This window comes from Chlorocebus sabaeus, chromosome 22, assembly GCF_047675955.1.
Source record: "Chlorocebus sabaeus isolate Y175 chromosome 22, mChlSab1.0.hap1, whole genome shotgun sequence".
NCBI lineage: Eukaryota > Metazoa > Chordata > Mammalia > Primates > Cercopithecidae > Chlorocebus > Chlorocebus sabaeus.
Window position 1 is genome coordinate 20,796,797 of NC_132925.1, and position 25,248 is coordinate 20,822,044.

The following is a 25,248-nucleotide window of genomic DNA, read 5'->3' on the forward strand; positions in this document are numbered from 1 at the left end:
TTATATGAGCAATTTAAAAATACCTTTTGTTATGATCACAGTTAGTTTGCATAAAGCATAGGCTGTTACAGCCAATTACAAATTGGAACAAATGTCGTTACCTGGGTGCATGTGTTGGCTCTCACTGCTCATTAAATATTTCCAGCATACACGTAGTTTGGGAGTCTTTGTGTGCTACTGGGGACACAGGTGTGGAAAAATAAAACTAAAGAATGGGATTTCTCGGAGCTTGCAGTGAGCTGAGATCGCGCCACTGTACTCCAGCCTGGGCAACAGAGCCAGATTCCGTCTCAAAAAAAAAAAAAAAAAAAAAAAAAAAAAATTGGATTTCTATTTCTTTTCTGTACAATAAAATTCTTTGTGGATTTACAGTAGCCTGGAAATAAATACATTGTAGACTGGAATTCTGCCAATATGTATTACTTCATTTAGAAAGATATATAATTAAAACGACAATTTAGGAAAAGTTGCAGAGAATGCAGTTACCTTAACAAAGTTTCCATTTCTAATGTTTAATTCTATACAATGTTGCAGACTAATTAAATCTAATTTGCTTAATATTTTGAATGCCCTATGGTGGAGGACAGGGGCAGTTTACTGCTTAAGGAAATCTACTGTTGAAATATTTTGTTAATTACCGGATTTTTCAGTAATACTCTCATAATTACAGTTTGATAAATCCCAATTTTCACATTTTGGGTCTGCTCCCATTAGAGGACGCCTGCATTCCAAGCCTCACTGCTTCAGAATGTCGTCACAGGAAGCTTAGTTCTGCATGCAAGGTTTCTGCCATTAAAGTGTCCACAAAAGCAGCATGAAATAAACCAAGATAATTGTAAAAGAAATTAGGTAAGGGGGTCTGAAAAAGGCCCTTGCCACGTTTAACAATTTTTTCATTAAACTAAATTTCTGGACGTAAGAGCACAGACCCTGGAAACAGATTAAATCCTATGCAACTACATGCTAGTACAAGTCAAAGTACTTAACCTCTGTGTACCTCAGTTTCCTGCAAAGTAGGAAAAATCATACCTAGTTTCATAAGGTTCTTAAAGATAATTAAAGTTGTAACAGGCCAGGCATGGTGGCTCAGCCTGTAATCCCAGCACTTTGGGAGGCCGAGGTAGGGGGATCGCTTGAGCTTGGGAGTTTGAGACTAGCTTGGGCAACACGGTGAAACCCCATCTCTACAAAAAATACAAAAATTATTCACGCATGGTGATGGGCACCTGTAGTCCTAGCTACTCAGGAGGCTGAGGTGGGAGGACTGCTTGAGCCCATGAGGCAGAGGTTGCAGTGAGCTGAGATTTCACCACTGTACTTCAACCTGGGTGACAGTGAGACCTTGTGTTAGAAAAACAAAAACAAAACAAAACAAAACAAAGGAAACACTGTAACAATGTCAAACACAAAAAGCATGAATTAAGTATTAGTAACTATGGTGATCTCTAGACAGCAGAGTTTGTGTTCTACAAAGTCTAAGGATATATTACAAGAGAGGAAAATGTTCAAAAAATCTTTACAGTAAGGATCATTAGGTTCCAAAATGCAAGCATTTCACAATAAACATTACAAACCAAACTCATTCATAAATATTGATGCAAAAAATCCCTAAAAATATACTGACAGGCAGAATCTGGATCCGGCAGCATGTAATACAATAATAAATTATTACCACGTATAGTTTATCCCAGGAATGTAACATAAAGGGAAAAAAGGCTGGGTGTGGTAGCTCACGCCTGTAATCCCAGCATTTGGGAGGCTGAGGCGGGAGGATCACGAGGTCAGGAGATCAAGACCACCCTGGCTAACACAGGGAAACCTCATTTCTACTAAAAAATACAAAAATTAGCAGGGCGTGGTGGTGGGTGCCTGTAGTCCCAGCTACTCGGGAGGCTGAGGCAGGAGACTGGTGTGAACCCTGGAGGCGGAGCTTGCAGTGAGCCGAGATTGTACCACTGCACTCCAGCCTGGGTGACAGAGCAAAGACTCTGTCTAAAAAAAAAAAAAAAAAGGAAAAAAAAAGTAACCCTATTTCCACAGGTGCTGAAAAGTCATTTGAAAAAATATAATACTAATTCTGAATAAATAAGAATTCAGTGGAATACTTTCTTATAAAATATATCTTAAAACATCTAAATCAAATGTATGATCCGATCCTCCTTTACTAAACATGCCAGACCCTTGCTGGCACCGAGAATGATACTGGGTGAAAAAAACAATAAGACTATTGATAACTGAGTTGAATTTCCCATTGTTTCTATACACCAATAACAGACAAACAGCAAGCCAAATAATGAGTGAACTCCCATTCACAATTGCTACAAAGAGAATAAAATAACTAGGAATCCAATTTATAAGGGATGTGAAGGACTTCTTCAAGAACTACAAACCACTGCTCAAGGAAATAGGAGAGGACACAAACAAATGGGAAAACATTCCATGCTCATGGATAGGAAGAATCAATATTATGAAAATGGCCATACTGCCCAAGGTAATTTATAGATTCAATGCCATCCTCATCAAACTACCATTGACTTTCTTCACAGAATTGGAAAAAACTACTTTCAATTTCATATGGAACCAAAAAAGAGCCTGCATAGTCAAGACAATCCTAAGTAAAAGTAACAAAGCTGGAGGCATCATGCTACCTGACTTCAAACTATACTACAAGGCTATAGTCACCAAAACAGCATGGTACTGGTACCAAAACAGAGATATAGACCAATGAAACACAACACAGGCCTCAGAAATAATACCACGCATCTACAACCACCTGATCTTTGACAAACCTGACAAAAACAAGGAATGGGGAAAGGAATCCCTATTTAATAAATGGTGTTGGGAATACTGGCTAGCCACATGCAGAAAGCTGAAACTGAATCCCTTCCTTACACCTTATACAAAAATTAACTCAAGATGGATTAAAGACATAAATGTAAGACTTAAAACCATAAAAACCCTAGAAGAAATCCTAGGCAATACTATTCAGGACATAGGCATGGGCAAAGACTTCATGACTAAAACACCAAAAGCAATGGCAACAAAAGTCAAAATAGACAAATGGCATCTAATTAAACTAAAGAGCTTCTGCACAGCAAAAGAAACTATCATCAGAGTGAACAGGCAGCAACCTACAGAATGGGAGAAAATTTTTGTAATCTATCCATCTGACAAAGGGCTAATATCCAGAATCTACAAAGAACTTAAACAAATTTACAAGAAAAAAAAAACTCCATCAAAAAGTGGGCAAAGGATATGAACAGACACTTCTCAAAAGAAGACATTTATGCAGCCGACAAACATATGAAAAAATGCTCATCACTGGTCATTAGAGAAATGTAAATCAAAACCACAATCAGATAACATCTCATGCCAGGTAGAATGACAATCATTAAAAAGTCAGGAAACAACAGATGCCGGAGAGGATGTGGAGAAATAGGAACACTTTTACACCGTTGGTGGGAGTATAAATTAGTTCAACCATTGTGGAAGACAGTGTGGTGATTCCTCAAGGATCTAGAACTAGAAATACCATTTGACCCAGCAATTCCGTTACTGGGTATATATCCAAAATAATTATAAATCATTCTACTATAAAGACACATGCACATGTATGTTTACCTCAGCACTGTGGCAAAGACTTGGAAGCAACCGAAATGCCCATCAATGATAGACTGGATAAAGAAAACGTGGCACATATATACCATGGAATACTATGCAGCCATAAAAAAAAAGGTGAGTTCATGTCCTTTGCAGGGACATGGATGATGCTGGAAACCATCATTCTCAGCAATCTAACACAAGAACAGAAAACCACATACTGCATCTTCTCACTCATTAGTGGGAGGTGAACAATGAGAACACATGGACACAGGGAGGGGAACATCACACACCAGGGCCTGTTGAGAAGTCAAGGGCGGGAGGAGGGATGACATTAGGAAAAATACCTAATGTAGATGATGGGTTGATGGGTGCAGCAAACTACCATGACACTTGTATACCTTAACAAACCTGCATGTTCTGCACATGTACCCCAGAACTTAAAGTATAATTTTTAAAAAGTAAAAAAAAATTATCACTTTAGGAGAATTTTAATGACTTAGATAAAAAGTAAATTTTCATATACATTTCTTTCCACATTGTGAAAATAAATTCTATTTCTTTTCTATTCTTGCTTTTCCATTTATTTTTCCTTTTTAAATAGAGATGGGTCTCACTTTGCTGCCCAGGTTGCTCTCTAACTTCTGGCCTCAATAAATTCTCCTGCCTTGTCCTCCCTAAGTGCTGGAATTACAGGTGGGAGCCACTGTGCCTGGCCTCACTTTTCCAGTGATAAAGAATGTGTCAGTGTAAGCCTTTCCCTCAACAACTTAGTGAAATGTGAAAAAAGATTTTGAAATAAAAGCATCTGATGTTCAAAAAAGTACTTTATAAATTAAACATGCCAAGACTTAATCTGCGGATTACTGCAAACAGGGGAACATAGTAAAAACAAATGAATTCATCTGTATTAGCACAAGTAGCTCAACATAGAAAAAACAATAGAAATGCTTGGCTTTACCCATCAGTCAAATTTAAAAATATCTCCTTTTAGGTTAAAAGGATCAAGATGTAGGAGACTGGATATTCACTAGATTCTTTCATTTTCTCAATCTCTTCATCTATTTCTGGGCTGTTCATTGTGGATGCTTTTTCTTGGTAACTACTATCAATATCTGTTTTAGATGGTTTGTCTTGTATCTCTAACTGCCATGATCTCTTGAATTTCATCTGTCATCTAAGCCTAAAGCTTTATGCTTAATCATTTGTGGTCTACTAGCTGGACTAGCTTCAGGAATGTCAGTGTGTTCTACCATTAAGGTCATTTTGGCTACTACATCGAGGTGGAGCTTGTAGTTACAGCTACTTTTAGAAACATGTCTGGTTTTTAAAGACATAACACATGATTGAAGAAATTCAGAATCTGGATAAAAGGTCCGTAATGCTTGACCAGGAAAAATGTTCCCCTGAGGGTCTTTTTAGATGTTCTTCTCTCCTGCTGCCTGAATCTATGCTCATCTCCTTTTCTCAGTTTCTTGTTTTAATCTGTTTACATCCTTTACTAGTTTATTTATTGCTTGTTCACTGTCTTCCACTTTTTTGCATATACTCTTAATTCCTCTTGTAATGAAGCATACATTTCATTTATCTTATGTACCTCCTTTAAGGATCCATCTTCTTCAAAAAATTCAGAGCTGTGTGTTTTTACTGCTTGGCTAAAACCAGTGGACATACAGGAACCTGATACAGTTTTACAACCTAGTTGTTCAGAAATACCCAGACTGGCAACCGCTAAAGGTACCCTGTGAAAAAGTTCTTTTTGAGGTTTATATAAGGCATGTTTCAGTCAATGAGTAGAGCAGTTTTCTGTTATTATACTTGGTGTTAATAGTAGAAAAACAAGTTATTGGTTTGAAAAATGCTCCTGCAAGTTTTTGTGAAAGCAGCCTCTCTATAAACATCATGATCTGATCTGAATGACGATGGAATTTATACCAACCTATCACATTCTTTTTGACATTGGAGAATATTTTCTTCACTGCTTGCTCATTTACTTCACTTGAGGAATTATAAAAGCTAAAAAAAGCATGGAATATATTTCTCAATGTCAGTTGTATGAACAACTTCAACATCATCCATTTGGGAATCAGTAATGCTATTCTTGGCTTCACCTTTTACTGCCTCAAGAAGAAAACCTTCCGTGTCACAAACCGTGCTGGGGTGGTGTAAGGCAAGCTGGTCAACACATAGCCTGAGAGCACCTGCTCTTACCCTCTGTGCTGCCGCCGCCTCAGGCTACACAACACCTATCTTCACAACTTCATTAATCTAAAATGCTTCTAAAATAGTTTACAGAAAAGGAAATGATCTCTTTTGTAAAAAGAACAGACAACATAAAATGTAGGCATCAATGAGTCAAAGGAAGCTCTTTCCATAAGTATAAAATAAACGCCTCAAGGGATGCAAGAGCAGTACCATTAATTAGCACCTTTATTGTTTCTTAGTTTTATATAAAATAGCAGACTGATTTACAGTTAAAGATGCTTTAGAATTTGATGAAATAAGGTAACTACTTTTATTAGAAGCCAGTGTGGAACATCACGAGACCCTAATAAGAATAAAATCAGCAACAGAATTAAAAAAACAAAAAACAAAAAACTATGTCCATGGAAATCTCCATAATGGAAATATTGTCGATTCTTATTTGCATCTGTAAGTGTCCACATGCCACATTTAGCTATATTCAGACCTGAGCAGGTATAATCTAAATTTAAGCATCCTCTAGCTCTTGACATTTGGCTGACAGCTCTTGTACTGCATTTCACCAACACTAACCCTGAGTAATGTCTGCCTGAAAAACACCCTTGAGAAATATTGCTATCTTTTAAGCTCCAGCAGGGAGTTCCACTCACCCACTAGTCGGTTCTCAAAAAAGGGACCTCCTAAGTGTGGCCGTGGAACAGGTACACAAACAGCTCACCAGCACCCTAGGCTCTGTGGCTCTGTGGCTGTCAGCTGCCTTTGCCCCTGCTATAGATGGGTCCCCTGTGGCCTGTTAGTAGATGAAGGGGAGAAGGGAGAGGGTAACCCCACTGAAGAAGTCAGTCTAGGCAGAGGCGGGCAGGCCTGTGGGGAGTGGAATGTAAAAAGAGTAGAATGCTGTTGTCTCATTACTTATTGAAGGCTACTTACCAGTAGTTCTAAGTTTCAGCAGGGGGACCAACTTTGCGCCCCACCCACCCCATCCATTGTCCTATTCCGGTGACAAAGAACTGAGTAATAAAACCAAATTGACACCACAACAGCAAACTGGTTTCAGTAATGGGGTATAAAAATGATTCATAACTCAACTGTAGTCCATATCCACCCTGAAGACCATTGCTGGAAAAAGATAGGCTCCAATATTGTTGATGCCATCACTCCACAGGACAGAATCAATAACGACTACAGAAAACCCACCCATCCATGACAATTAAGTGACCCTGACATAATTACATATGAAAAGGCCAGAACAGCAGCAACTGGAAGTCTGGATCAACTCAAGAACATCACTAATGTTCTTTCAGGAAGGAGGACGTCACTTGCAGAAAAACGCTGATGGGTATTTTTCTAGAAAATTGGGGAAATCCTGCTGTCTGCTTGGGCATGTGCTAAGTTGTAGCTTGGCAAAATTTCATGGTAGCTTGAAGTTCAAGTAGAATACAGAGTAGCATAAGTAATGTCAGTGTTGTACCAACTTTACTACATTAATACTATACATACAATATAATTGACTAAATTAATATGCAGTGTTAATTTTTAATACATCACTCAGTAGATTACTAGCACATTGCCCTTAAACATAAAAAAGAATGTCTATAGAATTATGGAGCATCACAAAGTAACATAAGTCCTTCACCTTTTAGAGTATTCCTAAACCCCTGAAGAAAGACATAAGAGGCTGAGGATCACTCTGGATGTGGGCCAGGCTTTCAGTTCATGCTCTGTTTATGCATGTACCTCTAAACCTGGAAACATAGTAATTGCTCAATAAACATGTTCTGAAAGAATGAATGAATCTGCTCTTTTACCCCTTTAATGCCTGGGGCTAGAATAAAGATGAATGAAGCCCGAGGTTTTGCAGGCAGAAAAGGAAAAAAAAATAATTAGAGGGTTGGAAAATAGCACAATCAGCACAAACAAATATTTTTTGAAAAGTGAGCAATCAAACAGTCTTTAACAAGTCCTATTTGTAGGACTGTTGTTTTTTTCCTCAGAAAAAGTGTATGTTTTCATGTGGAACAAAAAACTTTTTCCTTCTTTGCCTGAAAAATAATTGGAGAGCAAATTTTAAAGCAAATCCTACACTATTCAGTAATTATTTCCATTAAACATTACAAGATCTGTTGAATAATGAACCCACACCCAGTTTGACAGAACACTCTGTTATGCCCCATGGCTTAGAGAATTCTGGCTTCTCTCACTCTTTAAGATGCAGTCTGCGGGACCAGGCCCCTGGCAGGCTGAGCTCATACTGAAGGTTAAGCTTCTCACAGAAGTGCAGCCAGCCGTACCACAGAGCAACAATGCAAAAATGACTAGGTATAGCAGCCACTGCTAGGATTCCAGAATGTTCACAGGCCTGTTCTGAAGGGAGCTTATGGCTCACGTTGGTGCGGATGTTGTCACAAGAGGGGTTGCTCAAAATTGTTTGGAACTGAGTAACAGCAGTGAGAAGCAGCCCCTCGTTGGCCCGCTGTAGAGAGTGAGTGGAGCCTCTACATACGAAATGGGAGTGTGGCATTGACTGGAAGAGAGGATGTGGGGAAAGGGGTATGGGAAGAAGACAAGCGGGGGGAAGGAGGGCATCTCTTTCCAGTAATGTGTACTCCCAATGGCTCTGCCATACTTGGTCACCATTTACAGCTTTCTAACGTTGTCTGGAAGAAAAAAATGCATGTACTTTTTCTAAACAGAGTGCTATTTTAAAGACAATCCATTGAGGAAGATATGATTGGAGGTTTTCTCAGTTTTACTTTCATTCTGTGAAAGTTGGGGAGCCAATGCTATTAAAAGCATGCATTTCACCCAAGGCTGACTATATAATTTGCAGGGTCGGATGCAAAATCGAAAGGACCCTAAAAAGAGTGCCATTGAAGGCACAACATTCAACTTGTACTTTCTTCCACCATCTCTGTCTTGGCCCATCATCATGTTTCTTTGCTATTTAATATTACACTTTGCAGGTGGGTGCAGACCCTCGGCCCACTCCCTTCCCCCTCCACTTCCTAGCTCCCTCCAGCAGCAGTCCCAGGATCAAGACCAAAGTGCTTTGCCCTTATCCTCCAACCCACCCCCCAGGGGAGAAAAGTCAATCTCCGTTCCCCACAGGTCTGCCACCCCAATCCATAGACCCCCAAGGGATTGCCATTTCTGCACTGGGACATACTGTGTACCTGAAGCAGGTGAGGGAGGCTTGCCCCCACCACATGCCCTACTTAATGCAGAGTAGCACTGCCAGACACTGCAAGGACTGCTACCGCCATGCCCTGCCAGATGTCATCACGGAGGTGCGCACACCCAAGTCCCTGCCGGAGGTGGAGGACAGCTGATGTTGCTGAAACAAGGATGGGAAGTGGAAGGCAGCCAAGCAGCAGGGACACCAGGGCTGGAGGACATGACAGCAGAGAATCAAACTAGGGGAGGGGCTGGGAGGCCAAGCACAGGAACCCAGGCTCCAAGCCCTCCACGCCTGCTCTGTTGTCTGATAGGACCTCACTTACAAAATAAAACGGAAAGATAAATTAAGAATTCATGACAGTGACAGCAGGGCATTAAACCCAAAATGCAAGGTCCTCTAAGTGCGCTGGTCATCTGGCTGTGAAGCCAGCCCAGACCCCTCCACTTCCAGTGCCTGCACACTGACCACAACGCTGAGCTTCCAGGTCATTTCATTTCCTGTGCTCCTGGGATAGAGTCGGGAGCATCTCCGTCAGCCACTGTCCCAAACTAACCCTGCTTCACTCGCATGCTCTGGCAGACTCTCTCCCCGACACCACAAATGTTTAAAAACTATTTCTCTTACCCACTTGCCACATCCGTTCCTAGTTTAGCAGACCTGTTAGGCATTACAGTTGTTGGCTTTACTGCCTGTAGTTTTTTCCTTGCCCGTGTTTTATATGTGTACCCCATGGAGAAGTTTAGTGTAGAGTGTTGTCTGTTAACTGGTTTAAGCCCCGACAGGGGCTTGATTTAAAAGTAGAGACTGTACATTCCCACACACGCATTTTCCAGTGAATTCACCACTTTGTTCACGTTATCGCCACAGGAAGTGCGTTTGGATATTTTTCTTTATCAGGACTTTGGATATTTTTCTTTCCATTTATAAAGCCAGGTCACATTAGCTCTCAGATAGTATCCAAAGTCAAAGCCTTCAAATTAGCAAAGGTTTTTCTTTCTTTTTAGATGTTCTTGTCAGCTTTTCCAGGTAGGAGTGGGGACTCAGTAATAATTTATACAAGATGAGTTTTTAACATTGAGTTCAAAATTACCAGAACACTTAGAGACCACGGAGAAAAGCACTTTGGTGTGGTGTTCAGATATACAGGCTCAGGAGTCAGCCTGTTACTTGTAGATTTCTTAACCTCTTGGGGACTGTCTTCAGTGGGACAAAGAGAATGCTAATAGTACCTGCTTCATGGGGTTGCTGTAAGGATTTAATAACCCATTTCCATAAAGCCTTTAGCCCAGCACATTGTAAGTGCTCAAAAATATTAAACCATCAGCCAACAGGTTGATAAGAACTGCCACTCCAGCATTTGACCATCTGTGTGCCCAGCCTGGGGAAGAGAACACAGCAGTGGCAAACCCGTGGCAAACGCTCCGACCCTTGATTTTGTCTCTCTCTTCTTGATGCAGAGCATCCCCAGTAGCAGAGAAAAGGCTGGGCTATTACCTCGGGATCAGATTGTGAAATATCTGGGGACCATGCTAAGACTTCTAGGCTTTCTCCCATATGTAGATTGCCTATAGATTTTTTCAACTAAACTGGGGTACTATTGAAAGAAAGGGAGCACAATTACTTACATCAGAACAGCAGGTGTCAACCATAACTATGCCAGACAAAAAAGGGTATATAGTTACTTTACTAATAGGGTAGAGTCTACCCTTTACCCCAGTTGAATAATTTTTTTCTCCTGGATATTTTTACTATAGGCAACTAGGGACTTGTTATTTGGGCAAGGAGACTTCCCTAGCAAACGCTGGGAAGCCAGCTATTACAGCTGTGAATATATTCACCCTGATTGTGGAGCCCATCAGGGAAGGTGAGACTCAGCTCTGGTCCTCAGGAGCTTACTATTTTGCTAGTGAGACACGACACAGAAGAAACGCGCACATGACAAAAACAATTGGAGAACAATACGAAAGAGTACAACCTAATGCTGGCCTTCATGGTATAGCACTTGGTATGACCCACAGGTGTCAGAGAGCACTGAATGTCCATGGAATGGAAAATATTTAAAGGAAAATAATATGTGGATAATCAGGAAAGTTGATGTGACCATGTTCCTTGGTTTTGAAATGGAAAAGAAAATGCTAGAGTTTAAATGCTATCGTATACATCTATTCCAGATAACCCTTTAATATCCTTTTACTGGCAGCTGTCTTTCCACTTAAGACCCCTTCTCCATAGCAAGGCTTTTGCAATGAATCTGGGACCATATGTCTTTTTGGCGCATGACAAAAAAAGCCATTCGCCATTCAGGGACACTCTTTTGGATATAATTGAGAATGACTTTTTAAATTTAGATTTTGATCTCAGTGCATTGTGTAATACATTTGAAAAAATTGTGCTTTATATTAAAATACTATGAATTTTTGTATTGTATTTCCAGAAAAGATAGACTTGGCAACAGTTTATCATTTGATGAAGTCAAGCAGACCATGAAAACATTGTACTTGAATCCAGTAGAAAAGAACAGGACTTTGAAAGATGTTTTCCTTACCAAAACAGGATGAAATGGTCATCTCTTATCATACAATGGCTTTCTGGTATAAACTGATGAATTGTTTAAGAAATGGTATACCTATTAAGAATTAAGAAATTGAATCAATTAAGAAATTGATACCTATTAGACTAATTTCTTTAAAAATTCCTTTGAAGCTTAAGTTCTGGTAAATTTTGTGCCTTGGAGGAAAAAAAAAAAATCAAATGATTCTGGGATTCCTGTTTTTTTTAAATGATAAATTTGGACTCATCTTGAAGATTTAAAGCCAAATACTTCCCAAGTGGTAAATCTATTTCCAAAGAAATAACTAAGAATTAGATGACATTTTGAAAATAATTTTAAAAGAGAAAAATCTATCTTAAATGGTACCCACAACTGTTTCAGACTTTTTGGAGCTTTTCTTTTCCTCTTTCCCATTTATTAATCCACCCATCCATTCATTTATTGTGTTTCTGAAATCAATGACAACATTGAGGGTAAAGAGAAATCTAAGGTTCCTAGGGTCCTTAGATCCTGGGAGTTTTCTACTTGGGTGGTGTAGAGGCAGACAAGACACACAAAAATAAAAACAAATAGCAATTGATTAACCTGAAGAATGATAAAAGCAAATGCTAAGTCTCCAGGATATTCATGCAGAGGGACTGAAATGTGTATCCTGGCCAGAAATGGCCTTGTGTACAGTAGATAAAACAGGACTTGATGGATGGGCAGCACATAATAAGCAGAGATGGTGGTGGTGGAGGAAGGGGAGGAGAGAACAAGTTTTGAGGATGAAATGAGTGCCTTACATATTTTATTTAAACCTTAACGAGAAGGTAGCCATAATCCATCTCCCCACCCACTTTTTAACCATTTTATACAGGACATTATAGAAGCAACACATCAGGAACTTACGACCTTTGTCCTGTAGAACAGATAAAGGTCCCTAAGTTCTGAGAGGCAGTAGAACACAGTGGTTCAGAGCTCAGACTTCCTAGCTTCAAACCCTGTACCTGCCATATACCAGCTGAGTAGGCTTAGGAAGTTTAAAACTCTTGGAGCTTCAACCTCCTTCTGGGTAAAAGAGAACTAATAATACTGCCTCTCCCTGCATAACTGCCATCTTGCATCGGATCAGGAGTCTGATATCCACTCATGGCAGCTGTCTTGCTTCCTGCCTTCGAAGCCTCTTGCCATCTAAGGACTCCGCCAGCAAGAGAGGGCTCAGCTGGCTTCAATGATGGCACTACATCATTTCCTTCTATTGGTTTATCCTGCTTCTTTTTTCATAATTTTTTTTTAGCTTCTTTATATTCCCTGTATAGTTCCTTCAGTTATTTTCAACCCCTATTTTTGCTTTTTCTTCAATGAATGCATAACCACTTGTGATAGTTATCTTTCACTGTAATAAACAGTATCAATCTCTATTATTTTATATTTCATCCCACTTTCATAAAAATAGAGCAACTTAAACATTTTTATGATAGAGAAGTAGAAGGGAACAACTGAAATTCTAAGGGTTGACATGATAAAACAGGAAAAATTGTGCATTTCCTCTTGCCGTCTATACAAATGTAAAAATTAAGGGTTAACCTTGTAAATGGTACTAATAACCTACAGAAATATAAATTGAATTACAATTTATAAGCATATGATTTATACTGATTCATATCTGATCAATCGTAAACTTTACTTTTAAATTTTTGAAAATGTTTCGCTGTGAAACAAAGAAAGTGAAAAACTTCAAAATAAGAAACTGATGGTTGAATTTTAGCCCAAATGCACTGAGACAGAATTGTCATCAGTTAAGTAAATTAAAGCGTCATGCACTTATTTTTATTTGTTTAATAGGACAGGCCAAAATTCTTGCTAAAAATTGCTTTATTTGAATAAGAGATTGAAAAAGTGAGATCTAGAGATGACAGACTTTTTCAGGTATATATTTTCGGGGGAGTCACCATATTTTTCTTTGGAGGCAACAGCTAAGGAATTGTAAGAGACACCTGACAACTCTCTTCACCAAAAGCACAAAACAGTCAGCTTTGACACGGCATACCCTCGATAATTAAGAGATAATAATGACTTTGGGAGAGAGCTGTGTGTGTGCGCACCAGCTACTGTTTCATCATCTTAGATTTTGCTTATTTTGTTTTTTAATCTTGTTTTGAGCGTTGACCCTGAGGAGAAAACATACTCGGGTATGATAGATGGGCAAGGCTACCTTTCAGTGACTAACAGCTCTGCTAAAACAATCTACCTCTGCAGTTTTACCAACACTATCTCCCACCCCCAAATATAAAACAAAACCACAAAACTGCCACTTAGACCAAGCTTTTTCAACCTAGGCACTAACCTCTTAGAGGTGGCCAGAACTTTAGTGGAGAGTTAACCCAATAATTATTAGCCACTGAGACAAAGCTCAGAAGTGTTAGGTAAATTATCCAAGGCCACTCTGCTTGTTATAACAGCAACTGACAAAATTTACAAAACATGCTTACTCTGTGCTAGAGTCTATATTAGCTTCTTTTTAAAAAAATTTAATGTTATTTTTTTGAGATGGAGTCTTGCTCTGACTCCTAGGCTGGAGTGCAGTGGCGTGATCTTGGCTCACTGCAACCTCCGCCTCCTGGGTTCAAGCAATTTTCTGCCTCAGCCTCCTGAGTATTTGGGATTACGGGCACCCGCCACCACGCCCGGCTAATTTTTGTATTTTTAGTAGAGACACGGTTTCACCATCTTGGCTAGGCTGGTCTTGAACTCCTGACCTAATGATCCACCCGCCTTGGCATCTCAAAGTGCTGAGATTACAGGCATGAGCCACCACACCCGGCCTACATTAGCTCTGTTATATGATTCAGCCATAGTCTTTACAATGCTTCTGAAAGATTATTCTCTATTTTATAAATGAGAAAAGTAAAATTCAGATAATTTAAACTACTTACCCACAACTATTCCACAATGAGTTGTGTTGAATTTGAACCCAGGTCTGTCGGACTCAAAAGTAAGTAGGTATTCTTTCCCCACATCATGCTGCCTCTCAGGTGAAGGCTGATCTTTCCTAGAACACAGACTGTAGCATCCTTGTCTGGGACTTTTTTCAGCTTAGAGCATTTCCAGTGCATTGGCACTGTAACCTTTTCCTCACTAGAGCTGGCATCACTTGGGAAGAGTTACAGGCAAGACAGCGACTCAGAGGCCCGTGCTGAGTGTGAGAAATGCGCTCCCTTAGGGAAATGAGTGTGAGGGTTAGCAGCTGTGAGAACACGAGAATTAAAACATTTGCACCCCATTAGTCCCTTTGGAGTCCTAACACCTGGTTGGAAGACAAAATCTTCAATCAGAATTTGCCATCGTGAACATACATTTTTAAACTTAAGCCTTTTCTGCAGGAAGGATACTAAAATAATTCTTCAATGTGCACCACATAACTGATGGCTGATGTCAACAGATCATCATTAAGTATGAGTCTTTAAAGGTCAACGCTGAGAAAGTTCTCAGCTAATGAGACATTAGCAAAATTACTAGCAGCTGACCATAAAAGAAAGCAGCAAAAACTTAAAATGTTAACCAGGAGTGAGAACATTCATGATGTGAGTGAATAAAAAGACATAGGAACTTAGAGGATCTATGAAATGTGAATCATGTTTTATCACGTCATTGCAGGGCTCTGGAGCCCATTAATATGTATTAATAGCCACCTGGGAAAATAGTATTTTTCCTACTGCCCCTCTAATCTAGTATAATCTTAGATAAATTTTGACAGAAATTTCATATGAATGTTAATTTCCAAAATGGCAAAAGGAGGGTTTTGTTTTCTTTTGCATGTAAAACCAGTGACTTGAAAACATCTCTGTCAATTCTTAATAGAAAGATAATAGACATTAAAAAATAAATGTAAAAATGGTTATAAATGATTACTTAGTGGACGTGCTAGTCCTCGGGTCACTAAATGTTAGCTTGAATATTTCTGAATAATCAACAGCTTCTCAATTCAATGGTAAAATGAAAAATGATGGTAAACATATCATTAAACAAATGAAATGTGTCAGACAAGGCTGTACTTAATATTTGCTTTGAAACTGAGGGTAATTCACTGTGTTTGGGTGTAGTTCCATGCAACTGAAAAACATACCACTACCTTATTACAAAAGAAAGTAAGAGCAGGAGCTGTAAGTGATGCTTTTTTTTTTTTCTTCCCCCATGAAGAAATAAAGATTCTTTGCTCTTGTGTAGCACTTTGCACTCAAGGGACTTCAATTCATCACTTTACAGTTACAAAACACTAAACCGCCACAGCATGTCTGTGAAAAATACACCTATTACAGATGAGCAGAGTTGAGATTTATCGCACAGTAAACTGATACCAGAAAGGGAAATGAACAGAGATGCAAATTTTAAACATATAGCTTGTGGCAGATAGGATAATGCTCCAACAAAGCTTGCTTATATCCTAATCCCCAGAACCTGTGAAGATGTTAGGTTGCGAGACAAGGGTGAATTGAGGTTGCAGATGGAATTACAATTGCTAATCAGCTGATTTTAAAATAGGGAAAGTATCCTGGATTATCCAGATGAACTTACTACAATCACAAGGGCCCTTAAAAGTAGAAGCGGAGGCTGGGTGTGGTGGCTCACACCTGTAATCCCAGCACTTTGGGAGGCCGAGGCGGGTGGGATCACGAGGTCAGGAGATTGAGACCATCCTGGCTAACATGGTGAAACCCTGTCTCTACTAAAAATACAACAAAATTAGCCAGGCGAGGTGGCAGGTGCCTGTAGTCCTAGCTACTCCGAGGCTGAGGCAGGAGAACGGCGTGAACCCGGGAGGCAGAGCTTGCAGTGAGCCGAGATCACGCCACTGCACTCCAGCCTGGGTGACAAAGCGAGACTCTGTCTCAAAACAAAACAAAAAAAGTACAAGAGGAAAGCAGGAAAGGAGGCCAGGGTATGTGGTGGTGATGGTGATGGTGATGGTGATGGTGATGGTGATGTGATTGTGATGTGATGATGTGGTGTGATGATGTGATTGTGATGTGATGCGATGATGTGATGTGATGATGTAATGTGATGTGATGTGATTATGATGTGATGTGATTGTGATGTGATGATGTGATGTGATTGTGATGTGATGATGTGATTGTGATGTGATTGTCATGTGATTGTGATATGATGTGATGTGATGATGTGGTGTGATGTGATTGTGATGTGATGATGTGATGTGATTATGATGTGATGATGTGATGTGATTGTGTTGTGATGATGTGATTGTGATGTGATGATGTGATGTGATGTGATTGTGATGTGATTGTGATGAGATGATGTGATGTGATGATGTGATGTGATTATGATGTGATTGTGATGATGTGATGTGATTGTGATGTGATGTGATGATGTGATTGTGATGTGATGTGATGTGATGTGATGTGATGATGTGATGTGATGATGTGATGTGATGTGATTGTGATGTGATGATGTGATTGTGATGTGATGTGATGATGTGATGTGACTGTGATGTGACTGTAATGTGATTGTGATGTGATTGTGATTGTGATGTGATGTGATGATGTGATATGATTGTGATGTGATGATGTGATGTGATGACGTGATGTGATTGTGATGTGATTATGTGATTGTGATGTGATGTGATGATGTGATGTGACGTGATGTGATGTGATGTAATTGTGATGTGATGATGTGATGTGATGATGTGATGTGATTGTGATGTGATGTGATTGTGATGTGATTGTGATGTGATGACGTGATTGTGATGTGATGATGTGATGTGATTGTGATGCGATGTGATGATGTGATTGTGATGCGATGTGATGATGTGATGTGATGATGTGATGTGATGTGATTGTGATGTGATTGTGATGTGATGATGTGATTGTGATGTGATGTGATTGTGATGTGATTGTGATGTGATGATGTGATTGTGATGTGATGATGTGATTGTGATGTGATGTGATGATGTGATGTGACTGTGATGTGATTGTGATGTGATGTGATTGTGATATGATGTGATGTGATTGTGATGCGATGTGATGATGTGATTGTGATGCGATGTGATGATGTGATGTGATGTGATTGTGATGTGATTGTGATGTGATGATGTGATTGTGATGTGATGTGATTGTGATGTGATGATGTGATGTGATGTTGTGATGTGATTGTGATGTGATTGTGATTGTAATGTGATGATGTGATGTGATTGTGATGTGATGATGTGATTGTGATGTGATGTGATGATGTGATGTGACTGTGATGTGATTGTGATGTGATGATGTGATGTGATGATGGGATGTGATTGTGATGTGATTGGATGTGATGTGATGTGATTGTGATGTGATGTGATTGTGATGTGATGATGTGATGTGATGATGGGATGTGATTGTGATGTGATTGTGATGATGTGATGTGATTGTGATGTGATGTGATGTGGGCTTGACCCACTGTTGTTGACTTTGAGGTGGAAGAGAAATGCAGTAGCCTCTAAAAGCTGGAAAAGACATAAAACCAGATTCTCCCCTGAGAGCCTCCGGAAAGGAATGCCGCTCTGCCCACACCTTGATTTTAGCTCAGTGAGACCCATGTTGGATTTCTGACCTACAACTGCAAGATAATAAATCTGTAATGCTTGAAACCACCAAATCTGTAGTAATTTGTTTTAGCAGCAGCAGGAAACTAATGTATGGCTGCTTAATCAATTAGGAGCAATTAATGCAAACACAGTCACGGAAGACTATAAATAACCAATTTAAACAACCAAAAAATAACATTTAACTTGGAATAAAAGTTCATTTTTGAAGAAATAAAAGCAGAAGCACACAAATTTCTTGGCTTAAAGAAATATGGAAAAGGAAATATGTACGAGGAATGTTTTTTCATTTCCACTAGAATACTAGAAAAGGAATTAATAAAAAGAACATATTGATCTACAATATGAGGTAAGAGTTTTAAAAATAATAATTGGAATAGCCTTCTAGGAGTTGTGGAATCTTTGTCCCTAGGTTCTTTGAGATGCACAGTGACCTAACTATTTTATCTGCCCTAAATGACTTCAATTGCTACTTTCCTGAGGACAGGATTAAATTAAACAATCTAATTGTTTAGATTAAACAATCTCTCATGTCCTCTTCCAGCCTAAATATTCTACACAGACTGAAGTCTATTCAATTCTGTGGCACAAATATTTAGTGCTTATCTACTTAATGTATATTATTTTGATAAGAATAACCAAAGAATAAGACATAAGCTTGACTTTAAGAAGTTTTCAGTATTATAGTTCACCAAAGTAAATAATCAAGCATATTTCAGCTAGACTAAAAGAATCATAAGGTATAGATAAGTGATATATAGATAAAAACCCATTAAATATGTAAAAATCAATGCATTCTTATTGGCCCTAAAAAAACCCAACCAACAAACACTGTCACTGGTCGTCCTTGGAAATAATCAGAGCATCAACTTATAACAATGAAAATTTATCCTGCCTTTCTTATTGAAAGTAATGACAAAAACTGCAATAACTTTTGCACCAACCTAATAAAACCAATATATATGGAAAATAAAAAAGCAGATAAGAGAACTTTCTTCTTTATCATTGGCTAAAATAGGGAGAAAGAATAATAGAATAAGAAAATTCCTATTTATAACTCCTGAATAAAATAATAGATCTGGGCAATCAAAAGATTCTAAACCATTCGGTGAAAATCTGATGGAGAATTTTATTGTGAGAGACCAGGCTGAGGCCACCTAAACACATCAGTCTTAGGATCACTAAATGGGACAGGCAGCCATTATGCACCTCTTTTTGTGAATCATTAGGAAATACATAGTCCCACCTACAAAGTATTACATTTCCTCCTTCCCCCAAATTCAAATCTAATACAGCCTCTAGATCTAATTATATCTTCATAGGAAATACAGGGGATAGGAGGAGCCAGCTCAAAAAATACAGAATGGAAGCAACCAGTTCCATATTCTATCATATAGAATATGGACATTCTCTGTGATAAATGACCCAATTTCTCTAGAAATCAATGACATTTAAAAAGAGAAGGTAGAGAGGATTGTTACAGAATAAAAGACACTTAAGAGGCATAATCAAATATATCATAGACCTGTTTGGATCCTGAGTCACACAAATCAACCCTAAAGAGACATTTTTAAGATCACCAGAGAAATTTAAATATGAACTGAGTATAAAATGGTATTATGGAATTATTGTTAAAATGTGATAAAGGCATAGTGTTATTAAAAATATGTTTCATCTGTTAGAGATGCATACTGAAACATTTTTAGATAAAGAAATGTGATACCTAGTTATGCTTTAAATACCCAAGCAATGAATACAGTATGTATTAAAGAATACACAGAACAAGATTAGCAAAACAGTGATATATATTCAAGCCGCATGCTGAGATATAAAGGTTTATTTTAATATCCTTTCCTTGGTTGTCTGAAGTTTCCCATAATAAAAAACTTTAAAGAATGAACATACTATAAATAAATAAAAGTCTCCCTAGTCCATTTAATCGACTTTCATTATTGAAACAGCAAAAGGTTAAAATATTTGTGCAATAAGTTTTCTTTAGTTTTCTGAATGTATTTTTTATCAGTAGTAATTTGACTTCTATTACTTTAAGATTGAACATTTTTCACCTCATATGGAAAAAGAGCTTACAACTGACCAAAATTTCATTTTATGTAACAAAAACATCTATCATAAATAAAACATTACTCCCAATGCTCAATGAAAACGGGGTAATATGTCATCTGTTTCTATTTGCGTGGGGGCAAACACACAGCTTCCGGTCACTTTTTACAGTAAAGAGTGAATAGAGTGGAGACTTCTTTATGGTTTTTGTGGTCAAGGTTAGTGTTACGTTTGTCAGAAATGCTTACTTCTCAGTTTTTTGGTAACAAACTAGTAGGTTTGCTTTAAAGTGTTTCTCTTATGTAAAATCTAGTTTAGACACTTAATTAACAATATTACTCTGTTGCCAGATTTTGAAGTCCAACAGGGACATCTCTATGAGAAACAAGAGGCTACAGGACAAAGTAGATTCATCTTCAACATTCCCTGCATATTATCAGAGCTGATATAAACTAATTGAATTTATAGGATAAAACTTCTGAAACTCATAGGAAAGCTCCTAAGCAATAATCCTAGCAGTGGAACAAAATATAAACCTTATATTAGGCTATCCAGAAAGCCTTTAAAAGTATTCAAAACAATAGAGGATCCTTTAAATATTTATTTGTTTATTTATTTATGAGACAGAGTCTCACTCTGTTGCGCAGGCTGGAGTGTAGTGGTGCTATCACGGCTCACTGCAGCTTCAACCTCCCCAGGCTCAAGAGATCCTCCCACTTTAGCCTTACAAGTAGCCGGGACTACAAGGCATGAACTACCATTCCTGGTGAATTTTTGTGTTTTTTGTACAGAGCAGATTTCATCATGTTGCCCAGGCTGTCTAGATAGAACTCGACTCGAGTGATCCTCCCACCTCAGCCTCCCAAAGTGCTGAGATTACAGATGTGAGCCATTGTGCCAAGCTTAAAAAAAATCATTCTTAAATGGTTTTATTTGCAAATAATTTTTATGGAGAAGGCTCAAAAGTGACCCACATCCTCCATTTACATTTTAACATAATTTAAAACATTTTTAAAGAAATATAAAATTTTATAATACATGGAAAAACTTTAATCTTTTTCTCTGAAATACTTCAATTTTTAAAAATATAATACATTTCCTTTTTTTAAAAATGTAGCTTTTCATGAAAAGACACTCAAAATGCTGTAGTTGTACTATCAAAAGACAGTAAGATACAGCAGGAAGGAAAACTAGTCCACATAACATAATATCTTACAGAGATTTAATCCCAGACATTTCATCTATTTTTTTCCTTACGAATTTTTGAGTTATATGGCCAGGGACAATGAAGATAACTATTTCTGCAGGTAATAATTTTTTTAATGTAAAGAATTATGCTACGAGTTGCAAAAATTATGAAGATGTCTTGTAATTCTACCATTTGATTAAACTAAGGATGTAAAAAAAATAGTTCTTGACATCAAGATTTGTAGGTCATATTACACCCACCACCTCTTGCCTCCTTTCCTTCCCAGCCCGATACCCAAACACCTTACCAACTATAGCCTCTGTGAATTTCCCTTCAGCGGGAAGAGGGAAGTACTGGTTTGGTGATACATTGCTGCCGTATCCCAGGAGAAGACCTTCAAGCTTTACATTTGGACTTGGACGCAGGAACTTCAAGAGGATGGAGTCACTTGTGGTATTGATGTGGACTTTCAGGTTTGGCCTTTTACCTAACAATGGGAATGAAAACATCGATGGCTGTTACTTCCCCTTTTTAGCATCATACCCAAATGCCCAGCAAGTGTTGGTGACTAGAGGCATTGTTCTTGAAAAACATGTTGTCTACTTTGCTACTCAGTATCGCAGCACACACCCCCAAATGCCCAAAATGAAGCTTAATAACATAGAGTAGCCTAGAATAAAAAGTATATCTTGCTGTTCAATACTTAGTAGTTTATTACTGGGCAGGTAGATGGAATTTGGTTTATTTTGGCTATTCAAAGTTGGTCAGAACCTTTGCTTTATACACACTGTCTGGGTATGGTGAAAGCACCTGAAATTTCTCATTGGTAAAATTGAATTACTACAGTTAAAAAACGCCCAGCCTCCTCTATGAGGCTTTCCAGTGCCACATCCACAAGTCTTACTCAGTGACAGAGTTGGAAAGGGAGCGAAGAAAAAAGGTTTTTGTCTTAGGAGTAACTGAGATGGTAGAATAGGGAATGCTGGAAGGCAGAGAATGGTTGAGGAGAAAAATGATTAGTTCCATCGGGAGTACATCTGGGAGTACATGGAGATGCCCAGTAGTGAGTGGGATTTCTAAGTGTGATACTCAGGATGGGGGTACAGACCCATCTGGGTGTCATTAGCTTATAAGTGACAATTGGATGAACTTTCCCAGAGAGACTGTCGAGAATGAGAAGAAAGAGCTTAATCAAATTCTCAAGACATTTATTTTTAAACTACTAAGGCAACAGAGGCAAATAATCACACCAACCAAAGATCTTGACCAAGTGGTGAGGAAACACATTGTCTTTTGCCTTTGCAGCCAGAAGGAACCAGGTTCAAACCCCATTTCTGTGACTCTGGCATCCCACTGAAGATACTCAAGCCTTATCTTCCTGGTTTCTAAGTGATACATAACACTTACCTTCTTGCTGAGTTATTTACAAAGGTTAGTGTATTAATCTGTTGTCGCACTGCTATAAAGAAAGATCTGAAACTGCAGAATTTATCAGGAAAAGAGGTTTAATTGACTCATAGTTCCTAAGGCTGTACAGGAAGCATGGCTGGCGAGGCCGCAGGGAACTTTCATGGCAGAAGGTGAAAGGAAAGCAGGCAAGTCTTCCATGGCCACAGCAGGAGGAAGAGAGAGAAGGGGAAGGTGCCACACACTTTTAAACAACCAGATCTGTGTGATAGTGAACTCTATCACAAGACAGCACTAGGGGGAGGGTGCTAAACCATTAGAAACCACCCTTGTGATCCAATCACCTCCTACCAGGCCTTACCTCCAACACTGGGGATTACAATTCAACATGAGATTGAGATAGAGCCAAATCATATCAGTTACGTAAATGGCACAACCTTAAAGCTGGCACATAGTAACTGCTCAACAAGTGCTTATTAATATAGGTCCACAGTTCTTTAGCCATGATTCAGAAACCAAAAAACTCTGTAGTTTTTTTTTTGGTCTGTTTTGTTTTTTTTTGGAAGTTTGTCTCAAACTCATCTGGCAACATATCCCAGTCAGAACCATCCTGAGGCCATTCAATCTTCATTTAATCCGCTAGGGTGACTATTCACGTGTTTCATTGAAGAAATGTGTTCAGTTAAATGGTGTTGATCAAGACCCCACTGAAGAAGTTACGTAATATATAATCTTGGCATCCTAGTTATTTTCTAACCCTCCTCTCCAAATTTCTGAATTCCAAAACATGTCTGGCCCCAGGGGTTTTAGATAAAGGATTGTGAACCTGAATTATGTTTTTTCTTTATTCTCCAAAGATTTAATATTTTAAAAACATTTTGACTATTGAAAAGACTGAATTTACCAACTTAATAATTCACATTCTATTTCTCATTAATCAAAGACTTAGCCTGTACAAATACCAATCATCACTTTTGTACAGCATGTGCTCCCCAACATCGTCACACTGAATTTATTCTATGCCACCCAAAATCAGCCTGCACAGCCTCAATCTAACCACAGAAAATGATGCAATTAGGCCTTAGGAAAAAGAAAAATAACCCTTTCTTGGATACCAGGTTGTAAGGATTATTCATACCTCAGCAGCTAAGGCTATAGTTTGAATGTATGTGCATAGTACTTTTTACTTTCCAAGAACTTGATGACATTTTTATAAACTTCCTGAATCTCAGACTGCTATTGTTACACTGTGGCGAAATTAAAACCCAGAGATACTGAGTGGCCTGTCCAAAATCTGAAAAGGGACCTTACAAATCAGCTAGTATAATTCCTCCAAATGAGGAAATTGAGGCACCCAGCACGTTAAAAGTAGGGTCAAAACTAGATCTTGGGTTCTCGCTAGGCTGGACTGCACTGCTCCCTTTTCATTGAGAACTTTGTAACTGTCCAAAAGAGTAAGGAGTGACCACACCCCAGATCATAATGCTCAAGTTGGGGTGCCAACTGCTAGTGTTTTGTGTGAACTTTGCCAGGTTTTGATGAGATGATTTATACTTCAGATAAAACACAGATTTTGTCAAAGTCAATTTTTTCCCTTTTTAATAATGTGCCTAGATTAACTCGTTATTTCATCCTGCTCAGTAGAATGGAACCAATGTATATCGAACACATATTCTGCTACCTTAGAAGGCTATCAAGTCTCACAACGAATCCAAACACAACCAGCTTATTTCCAACGCTTAGTTGGGAAGGAGCATTGAACAAATCTTAGCACACATAGGCAGCATTCATATTTGACAAAGAGCCAAGAGTCACAGCATCATCATCACGTTAGACCTTTGCTCGTGGACTCTGGCCCGATGAATCACATTATTTCTTCCACGGGAAACTGGAAAAGATGGCTACATCAGATGAGAACAAGGAAAGTTGTTCCATTTTTCCAAACAAAGTGGAAGTAATCCACCTCCTATGCACAGGACTTCTCAAGACTCCAGTCCCTCTCCCTTTTGCTAACAATGTATATCCACAAATACATCGGCATCATATAACTATTCAAATGAATTGGCATTTAGCTCTTCTACTTTTTCTGAAATTTCAGTTCATACTACTCTCTTGAGCTAAACTTAAAATGTTCTGAAAGAGAAAAATACAGACAAATCTCACCTCAATACAGCATCACAAACTTAATTTTAACACTGAGTTCTTTTTTTAGAGCTAGTAACTCAAATGTCTTCATTATCTTACCACGTATTACTTCTTCTCTTATTACTTTTCAACATTTCTCATTTGTTTTTGACCCTTACAATCCTCTCACATTCTGCAATGCATATGAGGCTTTGGCCCTACACCTTTGCTCAGGTTGTCCACCCAGTATGGATTCCCTCTATCTTTGGTTTGCCTTGCCTACATGTCTTGACTTACTCAGTTATTACTAAATTGACTCTTTCAGTGTCAGCAAAAAGGTTAAGCAAGTTTTTTTTCCTTCA

At 38.5% G+C, this 25,248-nt stretch overlaps 1 protein-coding gene and 1 pseudogene across 33 annotated transcripts in view; both read right to left on the minus strand.

Annotated features, from left to right (window-relative positions):
• Positions 1-25,248, minus strand: part of ABI3BP (ABI family member 3 binding protein) — a 244,085-nt gene that overhangs the window by 154,597 nt on the left and 64,240 nt on the right. For all 33 annotated transcript variants that reach the window (XM_007986031.3, XM_038002422.2, XM_038002426.2 and 30 more), the window contains exon 2: positions 21,663-21,842. In XM_007986031.3, the coding sequence (XP_007984222.3) occupies positions 21,663-21,842 (180 nt within the window). The remainder of the gene's footprint in view (positions 1-21,662; positions 21,843-25,248) is intronic.
• On the minus strand, positions 4,861-8,323 carry LOC119625617 (BRCA1-A complex subunit Abraxas 1 pseudogene; annotated as a pseudogene).